The sequence below is a fragment of the Giraffa tippelskirchi genome, chromosome 7 (assembly GCF_054371585.1).
Source record: "Giraffa tippelskirchi isolate mGirTip1 chromosome 7, T2T-mGirTip1v1.2.pri, whole genome shotgun sequence".
NCBI lineage: Eukaryota > Metazoa > Chordata > Mammalia > Artiodactyla > Giraffidae > Giraffa > Giraffa tippelskirchi.
The window spans coordinates 128,124,398-128,139,747 of record NC_137281.1 but is presented as its reverse complement, the minus strand read 5'-3'; the positions used below and the strand labels follow the sequence as shown (position 1 = coordinate 128,139,747).

General features: G+C 44.4%; 1 protein-coding gene across 25 annotated transcripts in view; it reads right to left on the bottom strand.

Annotated features, from left to right (window-relative positions):
* Positions 1-15,350, bottom strand: part of SAMD4A (sterile alpha motif domain containing 4A) — a 223,253-nt gene that overhangs the window by 46,095 nt on the left and 161,808 nt on the right. For 19 of the 25 annotated variants that reach the window (XR_014059327.1, XR_014059328.1, XM_081509425.1 and 16 more), the window contains one exon: positions 6,100-6,363. The exons of the other annotated variants lie outside the window; for them this stretch is intronic. Coding sequence is in view for 17 of the 19 variants with exons in the window: in XM_081509425.1 (XP_081365551.1) it covers positions 6,100-6,363 (264 nt within the window). In the remaining 2 variants the exon portion in view is untranslated. The remainder of the gene's footprint in view (positions 1-6,099; positions 6,364-15,350) is intronic. 25 annotated transcript variants of the gene reach the window in all.

Genomic DNA, 15,350 nt, shown 5'->3' with positions numbered 1-15,350 from the left:
AAATTTTTTGCAGCTTCCATTGGCTATAACATTCCTAAGTGGTGTTCTACTCTCAGCCTGCTTTGCATCAGTAGCGGCTGGGTTCCACCTTGAAAGCTGTGCTTGAAGTACTTCAGCAGAAGATACACATTTGGTAAGGAATAGTGGTAGTCTCATGACTGTTAGAACTTGGGGGAATCCTGGGGATTTGCTTTTCAAAGACACCAGGGCTTCTCAGCCTATCTGAGAAGAGGGAGCACAAGAGTGAGCCCATTAGGACCTAACCACAAAGGTTGTATGCTGGCATTTGGGAATAAAGAAAGTGCAGTGAATTTACTAAATCCTGGCCTTTAAGTTAGATGAATTCAAGACAGCGTCTAGACAGTCAGCTTTCAGAAAATAGTAACTTGTTCCCATGACAGCCATGCTGAAAAGTGTCCCAGCCACACACGGGGCTATGTCACTCCCTCTCTGTCACTCACACCCTTATGACCCTCAGAAACTGGATTCACAACCTTTCTCACAAAGGTTTCTGATGGGTTCCTTTGTCTTATGAAAATCACACTTCTCAGTATATATATTTTTCTAATCTCTTTCTAAGACAGGCAGAAGTTCAAAGGTCTACATTTCAAAAATAACTCAAAACCCCCAACGAGCTATTTCAGAATAGGCAATGTATTTCCTTTGCTATGGAAAAAAAAAATATTATATAAGTTTCATTGAAGAAAGATTCTTTAGGAAAGAAAAACTGAGCCTATTTTCAGAGTCACTGGTCCCCTCCACTCTTAACCGCTATGTTTCTATCAAGGTTACTGGAACCAAAGCTTTCTATTTTACCTTTATCATGTCTGTCTATATACAAGCAATGTAAGTTTCAATTACCCCTATATTTTTATACTAACAAAATGCCACGCCTCCTAAGTATACCAGCCAATGTTAATTTATAATGGTGAGGCTGAAGCTCACATCAAGAGAAGCAGACCCCACCCCCCACCTCTACCCCTCTCTCACACTGACAACTTCGATGAGAAAATCTTGGAGCTTCTAGGGAGCCTAAATCTTTCTTTTTGGCTGCACCCAATGGCATATGGGACCTTAGTTCCCTGACCATGGATCAAATCTGCACCCCACTGGACTGGAAGTGCAGAGCCTTAACTACTGAACCACTAGGGAAGTCCATTAGAAGCCTAAATCTAAGGGACTTAGCCAGAAGTCCTAAATCTACTTCACTAGCCAGAAGCCTAGTGAATCCCCCAGATGAACTACACACAGGGAGGCAGAATGCTTAAACTGTGCAGGGGAGGAGAGGAGCGAGGGGTCTTGGGGAGACTGGGCCAGGGGAGAGCACGGTGCAGTGTGGCCCTGGCTGGCGCGCCTCCACTGGACTCTTCTACAGGTGCCCATCTCAGCCTGCTCCACTCCATCCCCTCAGTCTGTTTCTTTTCCTATTAACTATTTGCTAACGATGATACCATGGGCTACCCAGATGTCCCAGGCAAAAAGCTGAGCATCGTCCTCAATTCCTCCTGCTCTATCTACCCGTCTACATTCAATCAGCTCCATTCAATTCAGAGCTCTCTCAAGTCTATCTTATGGACGACCCCATGAACACACTCCTTTTGTCTCCTTTGCTGGGCTTGGGCCAAATTCATTTTTCTCCTTGGTTACAGAAACACCCCCCACCTCTCAGTTGGCCCCCAAATCCAGAATTCCCTCCCCGTCCTCTACCTTGACACAACTCCCACTCTTCCTTTCAGGTCCTATTTCTAACGTGTAAATCTAAGCAGGTCATTTCTGCTGCTACACTCCTTCAATGTCAGGATAAAAGCTCCAATCTTTTGCAAAGCCTAGCATCTGGCTTTTCCCTCTCCCAAGACTGTGTTCCCACGTGCCCTCAAGCCATCAGATGATGCGCTTGGTCAGGCTGTCTCATAACCATGCTTTCAGGCATACTGTTCCCTTCGCACAGAATGCCCTTCCCTCTACTTATATATTTGGCTAATCTGTAATCCTGCTCCAAGCTGAGGCTCCAGGCCTCTCCCCCTCCAGGAACTTTCCTCGACTCCCCTCCACTTGAATCAGGGCCCTTCTTGCTGCCTGCCTCAATCTAGGGCGAGCCTCTGAGACAAAATATTTTCACAGCTGTGCACATGCATTGGGCCCCTCACATTATAGCGAGTCCCTTGAGGCAGGAACCATCTCCTTCACCTCTGTCTCCCCAGTAACTAGTCCAAAGCCTCTCTCAGCAAGTGCTTAAGAAAGGCAGCTGACTTGATGAGGACAAAAATGAAACCTGTTAACCAGCCTTTCTTGTCTCTGCTTCCATTGAACAGTCACATCACTCAGCAACAGCCCTGGACTTCGAAGTCTCTAGGTGCTGGGTTTACACAAAATTTCTAAAGATATGATGCTAATAGGAGGGGCACATGTGCTTCTTCCATCAATGAAATTCTATTCTCCATTTCGTTTTCTTGGAAGGGCGTGGTTTTTTTCCCCCTTCTTGGCCACCTGAAGGCTTTGTGTGAGGGAAGGGTAAGAGAGCATGTTAGATTCATGTGATACAGAGGAAGAGAAGAACATAATTGAGTATCAACCTAGAATCAAGAATCTTTCCCCTGAGATAAGTAAGTCACAATTAAATTTTCACAAAGAATAAGGAGAACTGAATTTAGAAACCACAATCAGCGTATTCAGTCCAAACATGTATAACCAGTAGCCTCTGTGAGGCATGTTAAAGGGGAAACTTTCATATTCCCATTCAGAGTTTCACTTCTGTTCATTAGTTTCTAGTTGAGTAGCTGATCCCATGATCCCCTGAGCCTGAGATATTAGTCTGAGAGCCCTACTGCCAGGGACATCCACTCTGTGCCTTGGAGCTGACTTAAACCTTCAGGATGGGTGTTCACTATAAAAGGAAAAACAAAGCAAAGCGGGCAGATGATGTTAATCCTCTGAGAGCAGGAGCTGATCTACTTGTGAGAGAACTTAGTGACAATCCCTGGCAAGGAACGCTGACACCAAGACAAAAAGAGAGATGGATGTTTGTGAAAAATAAAAAGGGCAGGAATGCTGGGCCCTGAGCTGTATTTCCCACTCCTGACCCAAGAGGCACATTCCTAAGGGACAGTGTGTAGCCAAACCTGGCTCATCTGTCTGGATCGAAAGGAAGGCTAGGATGAACACAGCGTTTCAGCAAGGTATGCACAGCTGCTGGCAAGAAAGATGATTTCACACTAAATTAAGCTCAATTACAGGAATTTTTGTTCTTTCCCCAAGGTGTGGGGTGAGGGCTGACATGCATCCTCTGGAGATTTGGAACTCCTCCAGATTCTACTACAGATTCCATGTTGTTCTCGTAAGCTGGGCGTTTAAAGAGTAGGAAAATAGCAATCAGATGATGGCATCCTGAGATGGACCAGAACGGGGCTTTAAAAGGCCGGCACTCCTGCCAAAGGGCCGGGTCACAGAAAGAAGAGACAAGGATCCAAGAGGAAGAGCTGGCTCTCTTTAAAGGCACTTCATTTGATTTCAGATTTCATTTCTCAGAAAAATATGAATTAATTTGGAAATTGAACCCGGCGTCTGCTCTGGGACAGGGGAATTGAATGACATACTCTTAGGGTAGGCTTGTCACAGGCTGCTTCTGTGCTCTCCTGGGAGGCCATTCTGAGCAGCATGTGGTGGCAGGAGTCCCCGGGGGGGTGGCCTTCGAGGGAAGGTGGCACCAGGTGTGGTGGGGAGGGGCATTCGTGGGGCACAATCACTAATCCTGACCCTCTGGGATGACGCTGTTTTCAGGGGTGGATGCTTCTACAGCTTGACTTATCAGCTGAACCGCAAATATGCTTTTTCCATACATAGAACGTTTCATCCTTGATCATGTTCCTTCAAATAGGTGTTTCTATTTAATTTGTTAAGAACTTTATACTTTGAATCTCATGCAATTCTTTGGGACAGGGACAGTTCAATAAGTCAGGAGAAGGTGGATATATACAGAAGAGCGTTCTCTGTTTAGTCCTGTCACCAAACAGCATGTTTCTGACCACACGTCTTGGGCCTATAAAGAAAATTTTGGATGTAAAATCTTGTCTGCATTACCTTCTGATCAAAGAAGCTCTGAGGGGACAATTCACACCAGTTTTAAAGGAAGGAATCGAAGAAGCTGATACATGGGATGTTCCTTGAACTTTGGAATATTTTGGCTCTCACTCTTAAACAGGGATAGGACATCGATTCCATTTTTCTCTTCTTCATGTCTCTTTAAAAGCCTACTGTCACTACTACTAATGAGTAGTGGCTTTCTCATCTCCAAAAGTCAGCATGCAATGGGCAAACCTTCACCTGCTCTGAGAGAATGTCTAAAGTATACAGAGGGCTTCAGAATAAAAAACAAAGAATGAGCGATAACAAAGAAAAGATAGTCAAAGGAAAAAAGCAAGAAAAGATAATGAAGCTCCTGTAAGCAGACGGTGAACCCAGTGTCCTGGAGAACAAGGGCTTCCCACAGGACCCTCTAAGCCCTTCAACAGGAAGGCCAGGCCTCCTTCCCATGGTTACCAGTTAGAACCTCACATCCACTGTCTCGGAAACCATTCGTCCAGACACTAGACTTCACTCGGAAAGAAGCAAGTCCAGAGAAACACTGGTTCTACCCTTCTTGGTCCAAGCATGGCTGAGCCATCCCTGCTGCTCATGCCCTGGGGCCCAGCAGCTTGAGCACAGAACTCAAAAATAGGTTTTGGGAGGTCTCCAAAATTATGACACATTCCCCCAAAAACTATGAAGGAGATATAAAAGAGGACACACATCCCCTCCCTGCCAAAAAGGGTCATTGCTTCTGAGGCCTGTTAAACACCTTCGAATGACCCATTTGTATCACCCGAGAGACGAAAACATCAAGACGAGTCCCAGCCATTCTGGACACTCTGCACAGCATCCATCACGGATGGTGCTGGGATGAGAGGATGCTGGCCTGAGCAGCTGGGAGGGGCGGATGCTCCAGGAAAGTGGCTTCACATCAGGTTCATTTCCCCTGGTTGACAAGCTCCATTTTCAGCCTCAGGCTCACTTACAACCAGCACCTGGCGAGTAGTGGGCATCTCTCTGTGCCACGCTTCTGTGGTGGGGAGAGGGCTCAGTCCCCAGCCTCCTGTGTCAACACTAATCCTTCTCAAGGAAAAGATCAGAAACAGCACAACCTCAGGATTGTGTACGCCATCAACAAGGGCGCTCTTGGAACCTCCTGTCAGTATCATAGTCCCAGGGGCACGATTAGCTCTTGTTTCTCCATCTAAAATTGTTATTAGTGTGTCTCTGACGAGCATCTTCCCCTGAGGCCTTCCCAGCCCTTGAACAACTTGCATCTAAAAATACAGAATGTGCGAATCCTCTTTGAACCAACCATGGATAATTTGGAAATCTCTATCTCTTGATGAGTATCTTTAGAAGAGGAGAGATTTACAGGGCAATGTAGGAACATTTATTGATGCTGCACAAAAGGCCTTTATCACCTGTATGCAAATCCGTTATCAGCCTTAAAACACTGTCAGCAAGTCTCAGTGTTATTTTTTTCACGTCCCTTCAACAGATGCAGAGAAAAGGGTTTGCAGTTTTCTCTGGATATCAAAGGGAAAGGGAGAGAGGAAAGGAAGCACCAGTACGATTCTACACTAAGAGAGATTTTTAAAAAAGATCCTGTGGTTTGTTTTGCTAAATTATTGATGGTTCCCTGGCCAGAGCAGTGAGGTAGAAGGCTGGAGCAGATCAACGTCTGTACAGACAGGGCAGACCAAGGAACGGATGTGCAAACAGTAGATGCTATCGCCGCCAGCTGTGACTCATTTAATTGTCTGCAAGTCACTGCATTCAGAAAAAAATAAAAAGGAAAAAGGAGGGCGTTGACCTCTCCTGCTCTTCCCAGGTTTTGGCAAGCAGCCCTGGAAGGGGAATCCGAGCCCTTTCCGCCATGGTCAACCCCAGAGCTCGGCAAGGAAGGGGCCTCCCATCAGCCCGGGGAGGGGCGGGCTCCTTCCTCCTGGCTGACTACCTCTCTCCTCACCCTTCTGACTCCAAATCAAGGGAGGGGCTCTGTTGCCGGTGGTTTCTCGTTTCGTCACTCACCTTTCATACCACTACCTTCTTCTTGGAATGTGTTACGAGCAGTGGTCTGATCTTCTAAGTGTTCACTCCCACCACTTCCTGAAGAGGCTACACTGCTTTGTGGAGACAGGGGGGCATGATCGGATGGGAGGCACTGGGGTCCTCTAGCTCGTAAGTCCTCATGAGACATCCATCCATGTCCTAGAGGCTGGTTTGGCACATTCATGGGTGGGGTAAGGGATACAGATCGTTTCAAAGGGCTGTGGTGTGCCTGGCCTGAGAGAACTGGAAAAAAAAAAATAAAATGAAATAGGTTATTCCCCCTCCTTTAGCCTGGGCCACAGAAGAACCCACAGTACCTCTTAACCCTGAGAGATGGCTATCTGATCGCTGCATCCGGGGTCATGGGGTGGCTCTTCCCTTTGGGGTGGTTAAAAAGGATGCTGTCTGTACCTCTGGGTGAGTTGGGCTCTCTAAGGAGGCTACACCTATAAGGCCCACACCTGTGACCTTCACCTCTGTAGGTTGGGATCTGTTTTCAGTTCTAACTGTAGAAATCAGGATTCGGAGCAGTAGACCCAAAAATCAGGTGAGGATTGACAGCCTGGCAAAGTAGCGATCTGCCAAGATGGACAAGGACATGTCCTGGCCAGTTTATTTTTGGTGGGGCGGGGAAGGGGGACCACACAAAACCAGACATGACCCATGTCATTAGGGTGGACTTTCTGGAAGGGGAGGGCAGACCACTCATCGTTGGCAATCTTGGCTGGGCTGAACTAGCAGAAGTGGACTAGTCCTACCAACCAGGAATCAGGGGAGCTGTCACCTCTGAAAGGGGTGCAGGAGCAACAAGGGGCCTGAGACTAACAGGGACCTCAGGGTATGGGACACGGCAGCCGTGTGTGAAAAGGCCGATTCTCTCTCTTGGCTTTGCGGGTTAATGCCAGACTTTACATGAGAACACTTCCAGGTAACAAGGCTTTCATTCAGAAGCCAGTGGGGTGCTCTCCGTAAGCCGGGAACAGTTTTCTCCAGCATGTGCAGCCCTTCCGCACAGCGGGCAACATCTGTGTAGCCCCCATTTTTAATTTCTTTTCCAGAAAACCAGGAAAAAGCAACAAAACTAACATATAACTAGCCAAATTAAATTGAGGTCATTCAAGGGAGGGATTTAACCAAAATCAACGCCGAGGGAGCCGACGTTACCCTTGGTTGGTTTTTCTGGGTGTGTAAAGTGACAGCTTTACAAAATAAGTCTATTCATAACTTTCTCTCTGTGCTGGCCCCTGACAGGTCCAGTTTATTTTGACTGCTGCAGTGCTAACATGGAATTGAGCCACATGCATTTTTAAACATTTTTCAGGGAAGCCATTAAGTTCCATGCAGGGCTCTATCCCCTCCAATGAGGTATGATATTTACTCTCCCAAGTCCGGACTAGCACTGCTTTGCTGGCATTAATCCTTCCGTGTTTTTTAGCCAGCAGACTTGACATCCCAGTGTGAGAAGTTCTGCTTTCTGTTAAACTGCATTTCTGGTGGGACAGCATCCACATAAAGACGTGAACAGCAGGCTCTCTTACCCCCACTTAAAAACATAAAGACCAGAGCCAAAAGACTGAGTGTTGCAAAAAGTGTGTTTGAGACAGTAGTGGTGTGGGGAGGCCGCTCATGGTCAGTTGGCATTAACCAGGCCGGAGAGCAATGGCGTTCACAACCCTGCTGTCCATATTTCTGTTTGGCTTCATGTGGCCAGAAGTGCAGCCTGGTGTGTGAAAGAAGGACAATCAGAAGGGCCAGAAACTTCTTTATTAACAAAAAAGGGAGGAAAAAAAGGGAGCTGCCAATTTTACTATCTGTAACCTGAGAAATTTCTAATTTGGGTAGATTCTATCAAAGGCAAGGGATTATCATCTAACTTCAAAATATGCAAAGGGGACGTTTTTTATTTTTTGGATTCTAACAGGCTGAAACAGCTTGCATTTCCACTAAACAGACTAAGGAAGAAGCTCTTTAAAAAGGCTCCCTGCAAAATGCATTGCTACCTGGTTGGATCTGAATTAGCAAGAGAAAAAGAAAAAAAAAAAAGCAGAAAAAGGAAAAAAAAAAAATAAAAAGGAAGCAGCAGCAAAAATGAAGAGAGAAGCCAATAGGAAGAAAAGCCAGACATCCAGAAAATTCATTTCATGCCTGTCTAAGTATTTATACAAAATTGGGCGGACTTGTTCAGGGCTGCCCCAAGTGATGGGACTTTCCAGCTTAGACGTCTTTGCTTCCTGGTACTTCTGCAACCATTTCAGAATATCTGGTGGGTGCTCTGAATGGCGCTAGCCAGGTGGGCCCAGAGTGGAAAGGGGGGCTCCTCTTCACAGCCAGAATTAGAGTGAGCCCCAAACCATAAAAGCAGGCCTTTCCCAGAGAGATATACACCCAGAGCTGATGGAACCCTTAGCACCCCACCTGATTACAGGCAATAACTGAATCCATCACCATGAGTGTGATAACACTGCTAAGAGAGTCCCCATCCTTGGAGGCAGAGAACAATACCACACACAGGTAGCAGTTGAATTCCAGTATTAGATGAAGCCAATTTGCTTCTCTCCATCAAAAGTTTTCTTAAAATTCATGTTAGCTCCCCACTGACGAGCATCCTTGTGGAGGCTGCCAGTGTCCAAGGAATCCACTAGATGTTTACCTAACTTGCTGGGACTTATAGGGATTCATTCATAAAAACCTAGACCCATTTCTTCATATGCCTCTGGCTTGACTGAGGTCACAGGGGATATGGCATGAATTTGGTCTCTGCCTCTTGGGCTTCCCTTGTGGCTCAGCTGGTAAAGAATCTGCCCACAATGCAGAAGACCTGGGTTCGATCCCTGGGTTGGGAAGATCCCCTGGAGAAGGAAAAGGCTACCCACTCCAGTATTCTGGCCTGAAGAATTCCATGGAATGTATAGTTCATGGGTTTGCAAAGAGTCGGACACGACTGAGCGACTTTCACTCTAATAAAAATCAGTTATACCTGACGTAGCAGGGCTTTTTCCCAGGGACTCTCTACCTAAGGCCTCACTGGGTCTGTATCAGAAAGACTCCTACAGCTGGCACCAAAGTCAGAAATGTCCCCTTAGGAGTGAACCTGCTGTAGCAACAAGCAAAATGTCTACCACTAAGCTTCTGCTTTGCAGAGAGGGCCATGGATTTAGAGTCAGGGGTGACACACATTGACATGAAAGCCAAGTTGTGCATGGCAAATGCCTCATTTCTCCAAAGGGGACTGAGGCCTTTGGGAAGGAGGCTGGAGCTAATAGTGACCACAAAGCCAAATTTGGTGTTACTTCATGTTCTGGGGGACTTTGTTTGCCATAAATTAGCAGAGGAAAGAATAAATGCCGTGGACAGAGAGAGTGTAAGACCACAGACTGCACAGCGGTGGATGAATGAGGTGGCCAAGGGCAGAGGGTGCATGTCGCTCCATTTTCTTTTCAACCAAAAGTATTCATCTGAAGTGGTGTTACATAGAGGAAGAATGGATATTCAGGTGAAAATAAACGAATAAAAGTACTTTTCCTACAAGTAGAGAGGGGAGAGCCGGGAAGGCAGGCTTCTGAGAAGCTTTTCACACTGTGTTAATCTCCCCAGAATAACTCTAGCTAGAGGCGGGCCTTCTGAATGTTCTCAGCGGCTGACTGCTGCGTGGCAGACAACAGCACATGCTCCATTCAGACTTAAGCTGCCCCAGAGTATCTCAAATGCTGCAGAATTAAGCACAACTTGAAAAAAAAACTCACTGTCGATTAGAAGTTGGCAAGTTCCAGCAGAATTGAGGTCCTGAATTTGTGACTTCATAATAATGAGGGTTGGCGGGACAGCATGTTTCGGAGGAGGGGATTCATTCTAATAATTGCCCAGGGGGGCAACACTGTAACCCTTGCTCTTGAAAAAACTGAAGCAAAGACTTAATAGTGTGTAGAGTATAGAGTCTATATCCCTTATATTTTTAGGAATTGCTACAAGAAATTTCAGGTATGTACACTTACATGTGGGGCTTCCCTGGTGGCTCAGCTGGTAAAGAATCCACCTGCAATGCAGGAGACCCCGGTTTGATTCTAGGTGGGGAAGATCCCCTGGAGGAGGGATAGGCTACCCAGTACAGTATTCATGGGCTTCCCTGGTGGCGCAGATATCTGCCTGCAATGCGGGAGACCTGGGTTCAATCCCTGGGTTGGGAAGATTCCCCTGGAGGAGGGCATGGCAACTCACTCCAGTATTCTTGCCTGGAGAATCCCCATGGACAGAGGAGCCTGGCGGGCTACAGTCCATGCGGTCACAAAGGTTCGGACACGACTGAGCAACTAAGCACAGCACAGCACACTTCTATATGTACGTACACATGTATGAGTCCATATGACAATAGGGTAGTGTAGTATTTGGAACATTTATAAATTCAAGTGAACTAAAAATAAATAACAAATACTGAGCAAGTCTAGTTGAAATATGGGAAAAACAGCTAAAAATAATCTTGCTCCAGCAGTGCAGCAGCATGGTGTGAGTACAGAGGGTCTTATAATCTGGTAATAAACTCTGTCACACCATTCAGGGCCAGCTGCCGTCTGCGACCTCCTCTAACCTTATGATGTCTTTTTCATCTCTAAGCATCTTTCATGAGACTCCTTTCAACACTTTTGGAGGGGAAAATACGATACCTGGCGCTGGATTCTGTTCTTTTAAGTATTTTCTTGAAAGCCTGGAAATCAGATTTCTTCCCCCTTTCCTTTGACCAAAATTGACTTTGCCTTGATTTTTAGTTATTGAAATAAGAGGCCGGAAAAGACTTTTCAGGATAGTTAGACTCTTAAAAAACAGGTATAACTACCTCTTTTGTCTTCTAATGTGACAAGTAATGGGGCTGTGCAAAGAGGAAGGTTTGGGGTATGGGTCCAGCTATCTCCTCAGTTCACTGTCAGGTTAAGAACTGCACCTCACTATCAAGGAGAGGAGTGATCCCCATAAACAAACAGTCCGGAAGACTGAAGCTTAATTTTTAACACTGAAACTTTATCCTAATAAACGGTAATGGAGATCGTTCAAAGATACATTGCATTCTTCTCTGTTCTCCTTAAATTTATACACTGAATGCAAGTAATGCTTTAAAATTATTATGAGCATAGGTTAATAACATTTCAGAGCTGGAAGGCCCCAAAAGGCAATATAATTCAATAATCCCTACATTGTGAGCTGTGGGCCCCTGGGTGGCGGAAGGACCTGGGAATTCCTATGTGCACCAGGCCTGGTTAGTAGTTGAAACACTGTGTGACAAATGGTTTTGATATGTATGCAGAAGGTATTAACATTAATCAAATACAAATTATTTTATATTTGCTGAATTCACAGCTCTTTTTGTCATTTTTTTCATCATCTGTTTGAAGTACAGTTATTTTATGGGGATCCCAGTTTTCTGTTAAAAACTGAGGACTGAACTCAATGATAGAGATGACTGCTGTTCTCTGCTGTGTGTGCTGAGTTCCACGGGCACCTAATTGGCCTCAGGAACTCGTGTGCTTTAAGTCCTCTGATGCCTTTCACAGTTAACACTACTCCTCAAATTCAGTCCACCACCACTTCTCGCTGTTCCCACTGTGTGCTTCCACCTATTTCTAGGCTCAGCGTTTTATCCTGGAGTCTAGAATCAAGGCTGCTGCTGAAACTGACTTCCTTTTGAACAGAACCATTAAGTACACCCATACTTCCAATGTCATTCTTTTTCATCAAACCCAGAAACCTGTTTTCTCAATCCAAGGTTGGACTCTGCAGCCTCATCAGGCCCTTAGGAGTTCAGCCACATGGACATGATTTGCAATTTCACTCTTGTTTCTTCCTAAGCCAGTCTTTCCGTTTCTTTAAGATTATTTTTTAATATGGACCATTTTTGAAGTCTTTATTGAATTTGTTACAATATTGTTTTTGTTTTATGTTTTTGTTTTTTGGCTGCAAGGCATGTGGGAGCTTAGGTCCCCAACCAGGGATTGAACCCACACCCCTTGCACTGGAAGGCAAAGTCTTAACCACTGGACCGCCAGGGAAGTCTCAGTCTCCATTTTTAATTCAAGCTGGCTTCTTACAGGAAAATTTGATGCTTTGTTAATATTTCAAATTCTAGATGCTCATGTGATAGAACTCAATCCAATTGCAGCTAAACTTTACAAAAAGCAGCTCATTCTTATTTAGGGATTTCAAAAAGCGGAATGAGGAAATCAAACATTTGCATATTATTTTAAAATATTTAACTTAGAATTTCTTTCCCGAATTAAAAGATCCAAGCCATTTCCTTACTCTGGGGATACATATTGTGTGTGTCAAAGGCTATGAAAATACATGTGGAAAATTCTACTTACGCATTGCTAACGGTGTATTTTAACTACATTGTCTAGATCTACTCCCAAAAGAAATTAAGAAGTATCAGAACTTTTGCTGAATACACCAATTTGAGAGTTTTGCTGCAGGAGACAGTCTGATACTTGTCAAGTTTAGAAGAGAAAAAGTTCAAGCCATTGCCAGTTATAAAATAGCTATCACTATTGTGTCAAAGTTATTGGCAGGGAATGTTTCTGTTTATTCCCTTAGTTTAGGTTTGCTTAACAGGCATCTTTTGGGCACCATCCCAGGAGTTTTTCCTGAGAACACTGATTTCAGAGTGTCTAAGGAACTGTTACTAAAGGCTTTGCATTTTCAAAGAGTGGAGTTCTGTTAACACCACTTGTATGCATAATTCTAGGCATCTGATTTTTTTTTTTTTTTAAAGGCAAACATTTTAGCAAAGCTCAGTGGCGAAACGTTAGACCCTGGGTTCCTCTTCTTTAGTTGGTTTTGTGGTGCCACAACCAGTAATCTGAGGCCCTGTGTGGGAATCTTTGGGGAAAAAAAGATTAATAGTACTGCAAGAATACATTAAAACAAAAACAAAACTATTTAATCAGTGACATCATGCAAAAAAGACAACACCAGTCACGTTTATGGCCAAGAACAGGTTTGTGTTGGGGGCAGGGGGAGGGGGTATTAATTACTAAGGTTAAAATTAACATGCTCTGCCTCATTGCTTCAGGGAACAGATTAAAAGCAAATCTGAAAGGTTATATGCCTCAACTCTGCATGCTTGCACTCTGCTTCTTGTCTAAAAGTTTGGAAAACCAGTGCTCGCAACATCTGGACACCAGAAGATGATTCCCCCAAACCGCTTCAGACTCCACCTCATTCTGGGAGAAGAAGAAAGAGCATGCTACAAAGCAAAGATGTGGCGGGTGGACCGGGTGTTTCCCACTAGCCAAGGAGGAAGCCACACACTCTCTGAAGAGAAAGTAAATACTAGCCTATGCAATAAAACCAAACACATGGAGATTCCAGAAGAAGACAAAGCCACAAAGAACATACAACAAGGTTGACAAATACACACTGCTGAATCTCATTTTGCCCCTTCAGTCTCATTTTCTTCGGATCGTATGGAAGTGAATACATTCTGATGCAGGGAGAGGTTTTTCCATGATGTGAGTCCTTGTCACTGGTGTCAGCCCTTATTACTCCACAGATGACTCAGTCTTGGCGCAGAGCAAAGATGTATGCTTCTGCCTTCATGTTATCACTTAAACATTTGGGCTTTTAAGAAGTAAATTAGAATGTTTCTGGCAGACTTTTATTGCTGCATTAATCTTGGGTACATTTCATTTGTCCTCTTTTGTCAGTTTCTATAATGGCAAAACTGGGTGTCATCCAGGGGAAAATCTATTTTAGATAACTGCTGTTTGTCTTTACACTGTCATTATTTATGATAAAAGTCAGATAAGCCAATATATACATTTTATAGAAATCAGTAGAATCTTACAAGTTGAACTTCAGATCAAGCTGTCCTGAAAGGAAGCTGTCCTGAAAGGAAACTGCCCAAATCCTCTCATTCCACCCTATCAGAACCAATGACATCAACTATGGAACTAACTTGACACCACTGAGGCAGATGTTTCAGCCAATTTGAGGGACTGTGGGATCAATCCAGCCATTTCTAAGGTTCCTGTATATGTGGGCTCACTTCTACTTTCCTGAATTACGCTTTTTCATATCTATAGTTATATCTATATGTACTTAACCCTTAGGTTTCTTGGCCCTTAAGTTGGTCTGTGGAATTTCTACCCTCGTGGAGAGCGAAGAGTTTATAAGACAGAGCTGCAGAATTTGAATCATTTTCATTATGACGCTAAGTAAAGAAAATAATTGAGTCAAGCAAGTGGCCAGGGGTGGATTGAAGCAGATACATCTTTTTCATTTTCCAATGTGTCCATAAAAATGCTCCAGTCACTGTGTTTAAGGAAGGGAGTGAAGAAACTCAGAAAGATAGATTTTTGACAAAACTTCCTTCCTACCCCTTTCTTAAAAGATAACTCTCAAATTATAATCACTGTTACCTCAACTCACATGTCTATCCAGGAAGTGCTTCTTAGGTTTACTGAAAGCACCATCAATCCTGTGTTTAACACTCCCTGGCTGATGACAGGGTGTGGCTACCAGCAAAGCCATCCAAGTTTGGAACTGCAAATAACCAGAATTTCATGACAGAGCAATTACTACCCCCTCAGAGCATCAGTCCCAAGGCCACCACCAGAGTCACTGAACAAATCACCAGGTTATCATTTTACACCTTGACACCACAGCTCTTGTCCAGAGGAGAAGGAGGTGAGTTGCTTAAAGGGGGCTTACAAAAGATGCCTTGTCTACTAGTTCCTGTCTTGAACTGCAGGCAAAGCCTTCACTGCAACTGGAGCTCAAAAGTCTCCCAGATAAGAGGGCAAGATGGCTCTTCAATGCAAGAGCACTGACCAGGCAAGGACCGGCAGCATTAGAAAATGCTGAAATCCTCCTCTCATCAGGGTCTCAACTCAGCACCAGCCAAACGCAGGATGGGGGCAGGACTTCAGAGCATGAATCTCTGAACTTGGCCTTGATTAAAGCAGCAATCTTTTTTTCTTTTCTTTCTAGTGTTAGAAGGGTTATAAATAATTAGAAATGTATTATGCAGTCCTGACTAATTCTTAACTTAGTTTCTTGATAGAAGAATGAGAACTGGAGATTCTCAGCATTTTGGCCAGCAGGGCAATTTACTGGTGAGGGAATTGGTCCTTGTTTTCATTAAAGCATTCAATCCAAATGTCAAGTGTAACAATACACATAAATGACCATTAAAAAAAAAACCCCACAATTTGAGCTTACACTGCTAATTAGATTATTTGGAGAAG